We start from the raw sequence: 16,516 nt of genomic DNA on the forward strand, positions 1-16,516 counted from the left end.
ATGCTGGTGCCTTAGAAGATGAGTTATTCAAGAGCAGTCTGTCAATTTTTTAGAAAGTGAACACTTGGAGGCTGCCAATCAATTATACAGTGTAAGAGAGTAACTTAAATTGCTATGCAAGTATTTAACAAGCAGAGAACCAAATGCATTTACCTGAAGACATTTATAGGGAAAGTCTCCAGTTACAAAATGATATACATGGGTATAGTTCCAGAAACACATGATTTATTGTTCTGAGTTTCCAGGGCCCGTCTGTCACTGTGTCTTAGCATTATTATTTATTATTTCAACAGTGCTCAAAGGATGCATGCTACTTTCACCAGGGTCTATTGTCAGATGAAAATTAGACAAGTGAAAATCGTCTAAAGGACTCACAGTCCCCACTACATGGGCTGCTTTACACCAGCACAAACAGGTATCATCCAAATGGATTATTTTTGCCTCTAGGGATTTGGTGAGCTAGAAGGCTTCTCGGAACAGGAATTAGTGGGGGAGGCAATTAGAAACAAATTGTTTGGGAGTGGGGATGAATTGGCAGATATAATCAAGCTTAGGGGACATTATAAAAGATCTGAAATCCTTTAAACAAATACATCCCTCTAACAAAAAATTTTCAGGACAGTTTTTGCCAGAAGGCCCTTCTGCTTCAATTTCTCTCTCCTGGAGTGCAGGGAGCATGTGACCTCCACCATGAACCTCTCAAATACAAATCAGATCGGGTAACTCTCGGTTTCAAATCCCACCACGCATCTTAACTGACCACAGAAGGCGATCTGAGCTCCCGACAGGGCCTCAAGGCTCTCCGCAGTGCAGCTGGGCGGCCTTTGCAGGATCCTCTCCAGCTGCTCCTGTGCACCCATCTGCTACTTCTGACTACACAGAGTGCGCCAAGGCTTCAGGCTGTTCCAAGCCTGTATGTCTCAGAGCATGGCTCTCTTCTCTCTCCGAAATCCTTTATTTCCATCCCCCACCACCCCTGCCAGAGAGCAACATCCTCATCCTTCAGGATGTCACTTCATGCTCCTCTCTCTCCAAGACTTCTCTGACACCCCAAGCAGATTACTTCACTATTTTTTTGTGTCCCTTCTCCCCATACCTTTCTCAGACCACTATTACAGCATTTTCACAAAATACTGAAGTTCTGTCTCTCACTCTCTGATTTCTCACTATTCAAGTCATCACTATTTACATTTGCAAAAATGTTTGCTCCCAAATCAATCACTATGGGGGCAACTAGAAGAACCACTATAATGAATCTGCACGTGTGCCAGTGGAAACATTTAAGTTGTCCACACATCCTGCAAGAAGCTGTAGTGTGCAATATAGGCACAGCCCTGTTCCTCGTTGGGGCTAAATCTTGTGCTGGCGTTGTTTATCGATTCAACAACAGGTAAGTGTTAAGTGCATCACTATATCCTCTTCCCCGTCTTCCCCCTGAAGAGTAACCTTTCCTGGGACCGAGGACTTGAGTTTCTACCAACCCAGGACCATTTGCTCTGATTTCATCAATTTTAAGACATACTCCCTCCTGCAACACCACAGTTTAACATTTCGGAATTTAGGACGCGTCTTGTAACTGACACATCGGTGCAATACAGTCTTACGTCTCACAATCAGTGTAATCAGCAGCATTTTCTCTTTCTTAAGGATCTGTACAGTGGTGCCTCCTCTGACAATCAATGACTTCACAGAGTCAATGAAAATGGCAGGGAGCACTTGCACAGATTATTTCTTTGCTTATTTACATTACAGCACATATCCCCAGTTTTGCTGGGTGCACACAAAACATCCACTACTGCATTCAATAAGGACGAGTGACTGAGTGATGGGTGTTTTCAGTGCTGTTTATTATACAGAAATACGCGGGTGGATTGTCATCTAGTATTAGGTGATTTAACGGTATTTGGAGAAATTGGTTCGGGTTGCTATAATGCATTATTCGTTTTCTCATTGAAAATAATGGAATACGGGCTCCTGCTTTCTGAAAATATGCTGTCCAGCATGTTTTCCGAAACAGATCAGATGCAGAAAATGAGGAGTACCTGCGTGTGCCTTACAAGCCAGTTCCACAAACTTGGCCAGGCATTCTCTGAGGACAGGGGCTCTGTTCCGTTCTGTCCCTTCTAGGACAGTCATGAGCTCACTGTAGGTGTGCAAGCAATGTTTGCTGAATGATCTAAGGGAAACTTGGAAATTGTACTTGGGTTTAAAACTATGACTCTCTGATACTATATATACATTTTATATTGATTGACTGTTTAAAATACCAAAATATTCTTTTTTTTTTTACTAAAGTATAGTCAGTTTACAATGTTGTGTTAATTTCTGGTATACAGCATAGTAATTCGGCTATATATATATGTGTATATATACACATATATTTATATTCCTTTTCATATTCTTTTCCATTATAGGCCATTACAAGGTACTGACTGTAGTTCCCTGTGCTATAGAGTAGGATCTTGCTGTTTATCTATTTTATTTACATATAGTAGCTAGTATCTGCAAATCCCAAACTCCCAATTTATTCCTCCATGCCCTCTCCACTTTCCCCCCTGGTAATCACAAGTCTTTTATATGTGGTATCTAAAAAAATGAGACAATTGAACTTATTTACAAAACAGAAACAGACTCACAGACATACTATACTTATATCTTCAATAGCTTTAGACCTTAATATCTCAAATTTAACAAAACAAAATATAAACAACAACAGGAAGTGTCCACCAAGGTGCTGCTGGAAGGGCAGGTGCAATGGGCCCCTAACCTCCCAAGTGTCCCCACAAAAAAGCCTTTCCAGGAGACCCCTGCTAAAGACAAACTCCTGGAGTAGACTCCAGACTGGGTGGGACAGGGACAATGGCGACACAGGAGGAGAAGGATCAGATTAGAAAGAGAAGGGGGCCATAGTCCAGAGGAGGCAGAGCTCAGAACTGAGATGGCTGCTACATAGAGAAGCTATATATTTTATATTTCATGGTAATAAAAGTTTCTGGTGTCATTAGAATGCAAAAGAATCCTACAGAACAACACCACAAAACAGAATAAAATGAATATCCTATGGTATATCTAGTAAAATATGCCATGGCACATTCTCATAGAACTACTGACTTTAACAATAAAGGGAAAGACTCTTTCTGTATTTAAGAGAAAACATCAAATCACATAGGAGGAAAATGCACCTTCTCAGGAGCAACGAGGAGGCAATGAAGCAGCGTATTTAAGAATCTTAAGAAATGAAAATACAAAATACCTTCAAAAAGCTAGAAATAGACCCCAAAACATAAACCAAAAAAGGCAAGGGAAAAAATTAATAAAGATAAAAACAAAAATAATGAGTTTGAAAGAATGAATGGATGAAGAAATAAACTAGTTCTTTCTAAAAATCAATAAAATAAGTAAAAAAAAAAGTAAAACAAAACAAATAAACAATAGTAGCAAACCTAACTAAAACCTAAAAAGGAAACTCTGATTGAAATAACAGAAAATTCCAAATTAGGAGAAAATACCAATCAAACAGAGGAAACTAAAATCTTCTGTTAACAAATTAAACAAACTAAATTGTGGGTAATTCCTAAGAAAATTTACTTCACCAAACAGACCCCAACAGACCAAGTAAGTCTAAAGAGATCAATTTCCATAGAAGAAATAGAAGGAACGGAGTCCCATGAAAAAACCACTAGAAACAGATGGTTTCACAGGGGATTTCTACAAAACTTTTGAAGTTAAAACAATTTCAAGATTACTCAGATTATTTTAGAGCATAGGCGTGCACATACATACACTCATCACACACAGAAAGTCTAATATCAAAACCTGACAAAAGTTAGACAAAATTAAAACAAGGCAAATCATAACAAATATAATGAAATAGCACATGAAATAGAATAAAACCGTGTCATGATCCACCTGAGATTTTTCTGAGAATGTAAGGATGGTTCAGTTACTAGGAAATCCACGCTATTTCAAGAGCTAAGGAGAAAAACAATCACTTAACAAAATTTAAAAGCTATTCATGCCATAACTCTCAAAAATCAGAATTAATGTTTATTCCCTTAACTTGATAAAATAATCACACTTCAAACCCAAATCCTTCAAATTACTTAATGAGGAAACATTGGGGTGTTTTAAATAAGTCAGGAGATAAACAAAGATGCTCTTTGGCTCTAAAAGAACTTAAAATACGTAGTATTAGCTGGCCCAACTAGATATGTGACAGCAATCAGGTGTATAAGAATTGGAAAGAAAAAAGCAAATCTGTCTTTATTTTTACGTGATATAATGTTGGGAAATACTAAAAGAATTAATGTGAAAACCACTATTAACAATACAAGAATTTAGTAAATTTAGTAAAGTAGCAGGATATGATATTAACATATAAAAATCAACAGCTTTCATTTAAAGAACAACATTAAGTAAGAGTATGTAATAGAAGATAAGAACCCATCCAGAGAGCAAAAAGATAAAATAAAACACCAAAGCACAAATAAAGTACCAAAGCACAGGAAAAGTGCAAAATCTACATGAAGAAAACTACAAAACACTCCTTCAAGACATGAGTAGACTTGACAGAACAGAAAGTCTGTCTGTGATCTGGGGTAGGAAGACGTATGTGTGGCACCAAAACCCACAAGCAAAGCCAAAGACAGTGACAAACAGTGAAAAATAATCGCAAAAATTAATTGCAACTTACAGCACAAAAGGTGATATTCCTAAAACACAAATATTGCCCAAAATTTGAACGAAAAATAATAACAACTTGAAAATGGCCTTTATAGACAGAGAATCAGGCTCAACCTCATTCTCAAAATGGAACTGCAAATCAAAACGACACTGAGTTGCCACTTCCCACCCACAGAACGGCAAATATTCAAGTGTGACAACCTGTTCTGCGATGACCACATGGTGAAAGAGGCGCCTGTGTACATCACTGGTCAACAGTCAGAAAGGCTCAGGGAATACAGAGTACACAGCAACTACTAAATAGAGGCACTGGGAAGCAGTTATCCAAATCCAGACTGTAGAACACTCTGCAAGACAACAGATCCATTTTTCCAATGGATCAATGACATGGAAAAAAGTTTTGAGGGGTGTGTAGGGCTGAGACCTAATGAACGTAAAGAGATTTAACTGAGATTTAAAAATATAACAAATCAACTTTGGGAGGCTTGTCTGAGTCCTGATTCAAAGACGCTAACTGTAAAAGAAAGTATTATAGACAATTAGGGAATTATGAATATGGATTGGGTATTAGCCTACATTAAGGAACTATTGTCAACTTTTCTAGATACAATAGGTAAAAAAAAGATTTTATTCATCAGCCATGGATGAGGAGTTGTTTCTGAAATGATCTGATTTTTCAGATTTGCTTTGAAATGAAATAGAAATGGACAAATATTGTTAACAGTTGATGTTGAGTTACAGGGATTCATTACAACTATAACCTCTACTTTTGTGTAAATTTTTAAATTTCCATAATAAAAAGTTTTTAAAAAGTTAAAAATAAAAACAGGAATACATTGCCCATGATCCCTCTATTTTAAGGGTAGCGCACAATGAATTATGTGTGAAGAGAAGCAACGAAATTGTCCCCATAACTGTAACTTATGCATCATCTCGTTAAATTCTTGAAAGCCTTGTACAGAATAAGATCCTTGTCCATCAAAATTACCTAACCTGAGATGCTGATACAGCCAGTAAATGAAAAAGCTAGGATCTGAGTCAAATCTGTTATTTGTCAGACCCTAACGCCCATTCTGCTGTTTCATTACCCAACTGTCTCCCTAAATAGAACAATTCAAAGAACTTTAGAGACAGCATGGTCTACATACTTTTAATTTCTGTGAAGGTCAGTGTGACAGGAGGAAAAAAATACCCCGATAGAAATTTTCTTCCTTCTATCTTTTCCTTTTTCTTTTATTTACTAATTTTTGTTTCCCAACGGTGCCAGTTTCATGCTATACACTCCTTTCTTACAGTCCTGCAATTCCTTCCCATCTCAAGTCCTTTCTCTTTACATCTTTAAAACGCCTCAGGTTAAGGACATCCTGCTGATTATCGTCACACTGCAAATTTATCACAGAATAGCTATTCTGCGTTCCATACGTCAACCACCGCCTCGCTTGGGCACCCCTAGGTGGTTTGCCAGCTCCCACTCGGGTGCTCACAAAGCCGGCGGCGGGGCCATCCAGCTCCTTCCCAGATACTCCAGGACTCTGGGCCTCACACAATTCACTTCACTTCTTAAATATTCTTATGTATCATATTTTTACCAATACCTGGAGTTATACCCCTTTGAAAGGACTTCAATGTCAACAAAACAAAGGGATGTTTTGTCTCACTGAAATGAGTGTGGAAACACTCAACAGACTTAGATGTCTCTGTGCATTTGGGGGTTTAGCTTAAATAACAGAAGAATGCTCACCTTGACGATTCCCCGGATGTGCATTTTTGCTATCATCTCTGCCGTGTAGAGAAACATCAACAACGTGTCCAGAGTAAAGGTCACGTACTGAAGAGGAGGGTAGTGTTCGAAGGTCATGGGCGTGTTCATACAGACGGAGATGACGCTGATGATGGCACAGATGCGCAGCAGAGAGTGAACCCACTGCAGAGACGGTCCAGAGTTACCACCTGACGTTGTAAGAGATCTTAACCTTGTGTTATGAGCCGCATTATTTGGAAAACATCATATTGAGATGAAAATACTTCACCAGTCAGGAGAAAAGGAAGAAGGCACTAACACGTTAAACGCTTATAATGTGCCAAATACTTTCATCTATTTTACATCCTTTAATTCTCCAAGGAGCCTGATGTGAAAGCACAAAGACTCAGGAAGGTTGAGGGGCTTGCCCGAGGTCGTGCATTAATGAGGTGAAGCCTCCATGTGACCCCGGTCAGGCTACCCCATCGCCTCTGATACTTCACAGGGCATAAGGCTACAATATAGGGAGATTCTGATTCAATTAAAATATGAAGAAATTTGGTGTGCAATTACTTTCCTATTTTTTATGTATTATGAGCACCTAGAATCGGGGACCATATTGTATTTTCTGTAACTTCTCTAGTTCTAGCATAGTGGCCTGTCTTAGTAGACCCCAAATGCTTCTTAAAATACATTGATACATAATGCTTTCCATACATAGGGTTTTCTTTCTATTGTACCTTCCATGTAACATCCTTGTGTAAAAATACATTTTAAAATCTGACCTCATCCTGTACTCTCAAAAGACAAAAAAAATGGACTTTCCTCTTTTTTTTGAAGGACATGTTTCGTACAAATTTAGCCCAAGTATCTCTGACAAAATGCCAAAAAAAGTAAGTTTCTGAGCAATTCTAGCAGTGCATGTGCTGTTTTAAGACTTTCCTTATCCCCAACACAAAGAAGCAGGAATTAAAAAGATAAATGTGTGTGTGTGTGTGTGTGCATGTGGATATGTGCAGGATATACAATCACTCACATACAACATCTTACTATGAAAACTGATACCCAGGATAAAAAAATATTAACCATCTGCATGCTAAACACACACAATTGATATTACTAGTTAATGAATTAGTACACAATTCCTAAACGCAATTTCAGTGTGTTATTTATTGACTATTCTGGATACATAAGCAGTCACATTAATCCTTCAGTGTACTCCCCCTGAGAAAAGATGTTTTAGTTTCACACTGGATGGGTCCTGCAGCCACACAAGCTAGCAAGCACCCATGCTGGAAAACAGAAAAGATTGTCAGAACTCTGGGGAGACTCTGACCCTTGTAGGTTGGTGAGTGGGTTACAATACTAATCTGTCAATTGTAATATTTGTATGAAGACATAATGCCTCTAATTCCATACCATCTAAGTCACTGATGGTTAACTTTAAAGGCTGATGCATTTTCATGCCAATTAGGAAGCCCTTCAATAAACACCAGCGTGTGAAGGCAGCCCCGTCTGGACCTCCAACACCAAGGAGCTCATTACGCAAAAGAGCTTCGAGAGACTGGTTCTTTCACAGCAGAACTGGTTTTTTTTAGTCTTTTTGAATACAATTTTTAAAGGTTACACTCCGTTTACAGTTATTACAAACCACTGGCTATATTCCTTGTATTGTACAATACATCCTTCTAGCCTATGTTACACCCAATAGTTTTTACCTCCCACTCTTCTGCCCCCATGTTGTCCTTTCCCCCTTCTCCCCACTGGTACCCACTACTTTGTTCTCTGTGAGTCTGCACAGCAGAACTGTGTTGGATTTAAAGAAGGAATTCTCTCTGAGCATTAGTCACTTAGTTGCTTCCGAGGCTACATCTATAAAACTACCTTCTTCAGAAGTTCTCAGAAAGCTCTGTATGTAGTGGACGCTAGGAAGAAGTCAACGAGGACTTTATTCTCTATTCTGTTCAAGTTCTCTGAATGTGAATGTAAGACCTACCACGTGCCAGAAGTTCTGCTGGGCTCTGAGGATACACAAAGGGAACGACACAGTTCTGACTCATCACTGCTTTTCAGTCTGATATGCGTACCGTATATATTTACATACAGTATAATTTCTACTTACACTCAAATATAAAATAGGACATGTGGACAGAGAAGTGGTTCATTCTGCCTGTGGTGGGGAGGGTCAAACCTTTCAGAGCGGATCGGGGTAAGAGCGACATCTGAGCCCACCTTCATAGATGGGGAGGATCTGACTCAGCTGAGTTGCTGGGAAAGGGCTTCCAGGCAAAGGAAACAATCTGAACTGGCCTGACATCTTGGAAAAGCAGCAAGTCACCAACAAGGCTTAAGTGGGCCGAGTGTAGGTAAGGAAAGGGCAGTTGCTGGACAAGTCAGAGATGCAGTTAAAGAGCCTTGTATGAATACTAACGCATTTAATTTGCAACGTAGGCAGTAGGGGTGTTTCAATGATTGTAAAGCAGGATGCGGAGACGTGGAAAGGAATACGAGCAGGCGGGAGAAGTAGTCTGGAGGGCGGATTAGACGGGAAAGGGCAGGGGGACCAAGGCCAGTCATCTCCATCACAGCCAACAGGAAGACACGCACCGCGGGAGCTGCGGTTGCTCTCCTGACTGCAGCCCCCCTGCGAGCCTGATGCTGGAGTGGGTCCTACGCGGGAACACGAGGTCCCCAGCCCTAGGACTACGCTGTTCCACCCCCGCCCCGGCTGCTAGACCGTCTCACATACGACACTTGGTGTAGCAGGTCTTCCTCTCAAGTCCCATCAGCTTAATTAGGCAGAGAAGGGGAGAAGGTCTTCAGAGACTCTCTCCACTAGTTCATTAACCTTTACTTGCAGCTTAGAAGGAGACCTTCAATTCCAGACCCCTGATTATCTCCTGACGGATTCCTGCACGGTGAGAACGTAACGGCAGGAGGCCTGGATGATCAGGCTACTCATCTCTGTCCTCAGCTCCTCATCGGCCTGAGAAGTGGTATTTTCTCTACCGTGTGCGACTCTGAAGTCAGCCTGCAAAGGGGGTGGGGAGCCAGACCACCTCGATACCTTCCCACACTAGTAATTCACAGGGACACCTCATTATTCCATCGGGACTGTTCTCAGCTTCCAGACTCTGAGACTCACCCATATTCTACTGCAGCTATTCAGATAGACAGTTCAAAGCCAAAGGTGCATGAGTTCTAAATGATATGAATCAAATCTCCTTTATATCAGCGTGGGTGTCTCCGTACTTCAAAATAGAGACTTACTGGCTTGTTAATCCAGAGTATGTCCGCGTTGTCCGACAGAGATTCATCAGGACCAAAGTCGGTAACCGGCTGGGCCTCCACCCTGGAGCTCTGCTTTCTTTTGAGCATGCTGAAGTTAGCTGTGGGGAGCAGGTTCCAAACTGCAGTCTGGGAGAGGAGAGGGAGAGAGCATTAGTCCCCTACACCATCCTCAGCCTTGTCCCAAGATGGGAGTCCCCCCCCTCTGCCTAAGCATTTGTTAATCATACCCATGTTCCATGATACTGTACATAATAAATACATGCAAGTAGAAACTTTAAAAGGATGAGATAAAAGTTAGAATCAATAAAAACTTGCAATTTTTTTTCTCTCAACCCAGAAGACTGTCTTGTGCCCTCCACTGACTGTGCGTGCACCACTTTAGACACCACTGGTCAAGGTCCCCTGGGGCCAAGTGGCTTTGCCTCCTAGGGAACACACATTAATAGGAAGTTTTTTGAGGTCTGTGTTCACTGCCTTCAAGTGACTCCACTTAAAGGCGGTCCATGCTGGAGCACAGCTGACCGATCCAGATAAAATACTCAGATCCTTCTCAGGAATTCCCCCTGGGGTTCATTTAACGTGACACCCATGGATATTTATTTCCAACGTAGGACAGTCTCGAGTTGATCTCCTAATTTTGTCCTTGCCGTGGAAGAGGGGAGCCAGAGAGAATGGGGCAGAATCTATTCTAAAAGAAGTTTTGTTTCTTGTATTGAACACTGTGCCTGCATCAGTTCTTCTAAGGACTCTGAAGTGAATCTACTTCACACTGAAGAGGGAGATGATGAGGTGCCGGGGTGCCACTTGAATTTCCACAATTCTGAGTCGCCTACAGCTTGTCGTGTCACCTCCCGTGAGCCATCGCCACCACCTTCCAGCAAAGTAGTCGGTAAGTGCAGTGATGTGCGGGGAGATGCTATAAAGGCGGGTGGTGCCTGACGCCCCTGCAGCCACAGAGAGACTCCTCATTGGCTCAACACCTGGACTGAGTCTTAAAGGAAGGAGAGGCACTAGCATTTTTTGGATATGCACTACGTTTGGGGAACTTAGCAATGATTTTTTATTTTATCTTTACAACTGGCAGAAGAAAGGAAACATCTTGTCCCTTATGCAAGCACAAGAAATCCCAGCCTTGGGGTGGCTAATAACTTGACCGAGGCCACCCAAGCAAACGTGACATCTAAAAGAGGCTCTGTCTGACCACAAATTCTAAGGAGTTCGCAGTGGCCCAAGCTGGTGCTGAGGACAGATGAGGAGAACTTCTAAAGGCAGGTAAGGGAGGGTAAGGTCCTCCAGGCAGTGCGCGGCCTCGTGGAGTCAGGGAACGGCAGTAGTTTTAGCACCAGGAATGTTCACTGGCTCTCCTGCCCGCTGCTCCTGGGGGCTGGAGAAAGGACCCCAGCCGAGGACAGGGAGTGGCCATTCAGTCCTCGTAGAAGCACGAGAAGATCAAGAATGAGTCTGTAGTGTGGGTAACTACGTGCAATCTTCACCAGGAAAGAGCACAGACGCTCAGAACAAATCGCCTTTGACCTGATTCCCTAGGCTGGAGCGACCACCTCGACGTCTCTTCTCCTCGATGCACCTCCTGCAGGTGCGTCTGCCTGGCCCTCCTATTCCCAGAAGAAATCAAGCTAATTGGCTTTAAGCTGCACTAGGTATTTCCAGGCGGTCTTGCCCTGAATACCGGATTTGAATATGGGTTTTGCAGGAGGCGGCACTAATTAATTTTATTTTACATAATTGGAGTTAGGGACTCTTGACATCGATATGTAAATATATGCAGAATATTCAAATTAAGCTTGTTCTCTGATTTACTGTGGGGGGCAAACATCTGGTGGCCTCAATTTGGGATGCTTCTTGAATGACAGTCTCCTATGTATCCAAAAGCTGGATACAGAATCTTTTAGAAATCCTTCAACATGACACAACGCAAAGGAGGATGTAAAGAACGGTTTTGCAATGTTGCTCTAAGATGATACAAAAAAATTTATCGGCTGAGCTACTAGTGATAATACCTTTCCACTGCGCCAGTGGAGACACGGGCAGACGGCCATACTGCTCTTGTGATATGGTCCTAAGTCAAGGTCTGAAAAATTTCTGAGGTATAACTGACATCTCCACATGTGAATTCCAGGCACCCTTTATTATAAATATCCCATCTGGAGCAAAACCAATTTTTGATTATGGATTTGTTTATCTTGGAGAAGCAGACATCAGAATTTATGTTTTAAGAATTTCCATGATGGCTATATTTGAGCCACCAAAACAGCACAACTATAATGAATGACATTAGCTGTCATCCACTGCCACCCTAGCTTTACCGAATACCTAAGTGCCACCAAATCAAACAATGCCCAAGAAAACCTGGGTATTCCTCCCACGCGTTAAAACTCAACAGCCAGCTCCGGGGTCACTGAAATTCCAAACGATTCAAGAACATTAAATATCATGTAAAGCATCCAAGTAGCAAAATAAGTTCACATTACAAACATACAAAGAATCCAAAATTCATGTGAGGCGATTGATTGTAATAATTTTCCTTTATATGCATAAATATTGTCTTACCCATTCATTCATGTTGAATCCGTATAACTGAGTACAGCAAACCTACTGTCCCCGATAAAGACCAGCAGGGATACTGAAGCATCCTGGGTAAGCTTATAATTTTGATCAGAAATTGTTTCTGTGTACCATAGCCTTACCACTATTGCGTATTTATAACCCATTTTTTTTCTCTGTTTACAGACATGTCCTTCATAAGGCAGTGCACTCAGTTTGACAAGCGTGGTTTCCAGTAGCTTTTTCACACTTATTAAAAGTAGTCGGTATTTAAATCAATCCACCGTGGGAGGCGGCTGCACAGTAACAGTATGCTCACTGATCTGTCTCTTACTTGGAAACAGCTAGTGGCAATTCAGGGAGAAAAGACACTGGTTCGTTGCCCTCTTTTAAATGGTTAAAATCCAGTTTCGTATTCTGTGACAGCAACATTTCACTCCCACTGGCTTACGTGGGCCGTAGGTCACTCCAGCTCTCTCTTGACCAAACTGAAAGCAATACATGCAGTTTCCTTTAACCGTGAGGCACTTGTAACGCTATGGGTTATAACTCTCTCGGGTTTGCATGACTCTTGAATCTTCTGTCTTCTAAATTATGGTTTCCAGCATGTCCTTTACCTGCTGTCCCGTGCACCCATCCTCTGTACTTAACCCCTTAAATGAGCATCTGTTCCCACAGATTCCATCACCATCTGCTGGAGTCCAGCATCTCCTATTACTGAGGGACCTACTCACGCGGCTTCTCCTTCAAATGTAGCCACGCCAACACCGTCATCACTTAAAAATCAACAGGGCAGGTGCGAGCGGTCAGACATCCTTCTGCTTCACCCTTTCCTCTCATTTCCCAGATCTTACTGCCCTGAACTTCTCAGGCCCCCACAGGCAGGTCCCCACATGTGAGAGAGTCTCTTGTCCCAGATTCTCACTGGTGAGAAACTTCTCTCTGCACCCCTCATTCCTCATGTTTCCAAGCCCTCTCTCCCTTAATCCTCGTTACTGGAATGCTTTCTAGGCCATGGGACCTTGGGTCTGGACTGCCACAAATATCACCCTTTTTAATACATTGTGGTCCTTTATATCAAAATCAAAAACTTCCCCGCACATGGATATGGTCTCTCCTATACCCCAGACAGCCTCAGCTTATCTTCCTGTTTCCCATTCATTCATTCACACAGAAAACATTTTGCATCCATCGTGGTATCAGGCACCATGATGTGTGCTGGGCACAGAGCAGGGAACAGCAAAGGCATTCCTGGAAGTTCTCTGGCTTTATGTTTCAAGGACACTGAGACCCACTGATTTTCACCCGCTCTTCTTCCACACTCACACTCACGCCCTCCACTTGAGTTGGCCAAACATACCATTATCTGCCATCCCCCAACCTTTCTCAGCTATTTCAGCTTCTGATCCCAGCTGTGTCCCCTCTGCTGTCTGCTGCCACACCAGGGCTTTCTATTCCCTAACTTACCTCACAAGGAGTTTCTGTCTGTGTGTGTGAGTTGTTTGTTACAACTGAAAGATTTGATACCTGGGAATACAAAGTGTGGACAAGATACTCAGCCATGAAAAAAGAATGAAATAATGTCATTTGCACCAACATGGATGAAAACTGAGATGATCATACTGAGTGAAGTCAGACAGAGAGACGAAGATAAATGTCATATGATATCACTCATATGTGGAATCTTAAAAAATAGCACAAATGAACATATTTACAAAACAGAAACAGACTCAAAGATGTAGAAAACAAACGTACGGTTACCAGGGGGAAAGAGGAGAGGAGGAATAAATTAGGAATTTGGGATTTGCAGATACTAACTACTATATATAAAATAGAAACAATATGGCCCTACTGTATAGCATGGGGAACTATATTCAGTATCTCGTTATAGCCTAACATGTTAACGAATATGACCAAGAATGTATGTATGTGTAAGTGAATCACTATGCTGTGCACCACAACATGATCAATCAACTCTACTTCAGTAAAAAAGTATAGATAAGAGAAACATACCTCCAGTAGACCTACAGCATCTATTTTATTCTCTGAATCCCCAAAGAAGACAGAAGTCACTGATTTACTTTTAGTCATTAGGTGTCATTACAACTGGGACACATCCAGGTCAACCATTCTTCTGGTCGGTGATGTGCACAAACTCTGGAGCCTTTATGAGTTCAAGTAGAATCATTTCTCTACCGTCCTAGTTAAGACACGCACACATTTAACCACGGCCTTTTATCTCACTGCCATCACAATTTGGGAAGGAAATTAAGAAAGCAAAATTTCAATAATATCCCTCCAACTTCTCACTCCAGGCTTTCCATTTTGTCTTTGGAAGAGGAGCCTTCACTGCCAGCAGAGGCTTCGCACTTATGCTTGCATAAATACATTCATTGAAAAAAAGAAAAAGAATCACCCAAACCATTGCGTTAGGTGATGTGGATTTAGTGCTAACAAGACACACTTGGTCTCTCTCCTCCTAGAATTCCTGAATGCCCTGTGCTTCTGACACAGCAGATGTGTTTCATTAAAAGGCAGAAGAGCTCATTAATTAAGCCTCAGCCCACTATGCGCTCACTCTGCAACCTCCACCTGACGGTTTTCTTGTCCATTCACTACCTTACTGTTAGCTCCACACCATCTCCGATTAACCAGCTGACTCCCAGTGCTCCTTGGTATCTGTGCTGCCAGACACGATGAGACGCCCACGACGAGCAGGACCACCACCAACTGGTCCTTTCCTAGACCTCAAATACCTAAACCTTACGTTAAATTAAAAGAAAATAATTTTATTTGTATTTCCATTACACAAACTGTATGAATTTGTGATTAAAAAAAAAATCAGAAAGTAAAAAAAAAAGGAAAACAAAGTGAAACCCATCAGGAATTCCACTTCCGGGAACTCAGCTGCTTTGGCAAAGTGTCTGTTGAGCATGTGCGTTGTGCCAGCCTATCAGCAAAGCGCTGCAGACAAGAGTGAGAATAAAATATCCCGTCTCCTCCTGAAATGTCCTTTAGCTGGGGCGCTTACTCTTCAAAGGGACAAGGAGTGTATCTCTTAGTATTTTCTTTCCATATACTGCATTTTTTCCATGCATATATTAGTTTTTAAATATTTGTGCTTAAATATTGTTTTGTAATCAGTGTTTTTTTTTTCATCTAGCAGTATTCCTGTGAAATCTCTGTCAATAAATATGCATGCACAGAAAACCTAACTGGGAGCAAATACTACCTTCAAACAGCTACCCCTCCTTGTCTTTCTTGTCTCCTAAGCTCACCCTTATGTGTGCAAAGTCTTGCCAGGTAAACAGGCACAAGCACATCTTCTAGACCAGGCACCAATCTTGAATTTGTAGTTGAGAAAGGTATTACTGTGTATTTTGGATGACAACTGAATTCAATGTTAACAATTTTTTTATTTGAGCATTATGAACAATTCTTATTTCAAGTATTTCTATTTCTTCCTCTTTTTTTTAAAAACAGCCACAGAACCCAAAACAACAAACCACCAGATATTTATACTGGAACAACAGTTTCCTGCCTTTTCCCATATCCATATTGAAATCTTCCGCTGTGCTTCAGCACATCGTAATAACAATTAGAAGACAAAAAGGGATGTGTATTCCTCATGCTGGAACTGTCAAAAGTTAGTTTTTCATAAAGTTATACTGTTCATTTTGTCTGGCCAAATTTTCTTCCCACAGAGGACATGTCCATTTGGAACAAATTAATACAGCATTATACATTTTATGTTCATGTTTATGCATATGCATAAACATAAAACTTAGGTTTTAAGTTAGGGGGAAAAAATCCACTATTTTTGTCTTGTTTTTTGTTATCCCAAATCCTTCTGCTCTGCCTCAGGCTTCCCTAGCACTCGCCCCTCCTCCAACTCCTTTGATGACTGCATCTCTCTCTGCCCCGCCCCGCGGAGCGTCCTTCCACTCCAGCTCAATGGCTAAAACTCCTCCCCTAGTTCTTCCAGCCCAGATCACCTTGGTTCTTGGCTGTGGGTACCGAAGACGCGTGTCCCATGCTCTCTGGGCATCTTGCACCCCCCTCCACTGGCTCCCCTCCTGCAGCCTCCACAGCCTGGCATGGGGTACCTCCCACACTGGATTCCAGCAACCGCCGGGTCTCCTGTTCAGTGATGCTCAGTAACTGCTTTTCCAACTTAACAATCAACAGTGCTTCAGGGAAAGTGTTACAGACAGAATTTGAAGTAAAACTGAATAGGTA

General features: G+C 41.6%; 1 protein-coding gene across 4 annotated transcripts in view; it reads right to left on the reverse strand.

The window, feature by feature from the left end:
- NALCN (sodium leak channel, non-selective) overlaps positions 1-16,516 on the reverse strand; it is a 265,363-nt gene that overhangs the window by 239,237 nt on the left and 9,610 nt on the right. For 3 of the 4 annotated variants that reach the window (XR_012511758.1, XM_074378486.1, XM_074378485.1), the window contains exons 2-3: positions 9,695-9,841; positions 6,425-6,607 (exon numbers count right to left, since the gene is read on the reverse strand). Coding sequence is in view for 2 of the 4 variants with exons in the window: in XM_074378486.1 (XP_074234587.1) it covers positions 6,425-6,607; positions 9,695-9,802 (291 nt within the window). In the remaining 2 variants the exon portion in view is untranslated. Of the gene's footprint in view, positions 1-6,424; positions 6,608-9,694; positions 9,842-16,516 lie in introns of those variants that run through there. The other variant, XM_045520146.2, reaches the window with a different exon arrangement.

This window comes from Camelus bactrianus, chromosome 14 (assembly GCF_048773025.1).
Source record: "Camelus bactrianus isolate YW-2024 breed Bactrian camel chromosome 14, ASM4877302v1, whole genome shotgun sequence".
Taxonomy (NCBI): Eukaryota; Metazoa; Chordata; class Mammalia; order Artiodactyla; family Camelidae; genus Camelus; species Camelus bactrianus.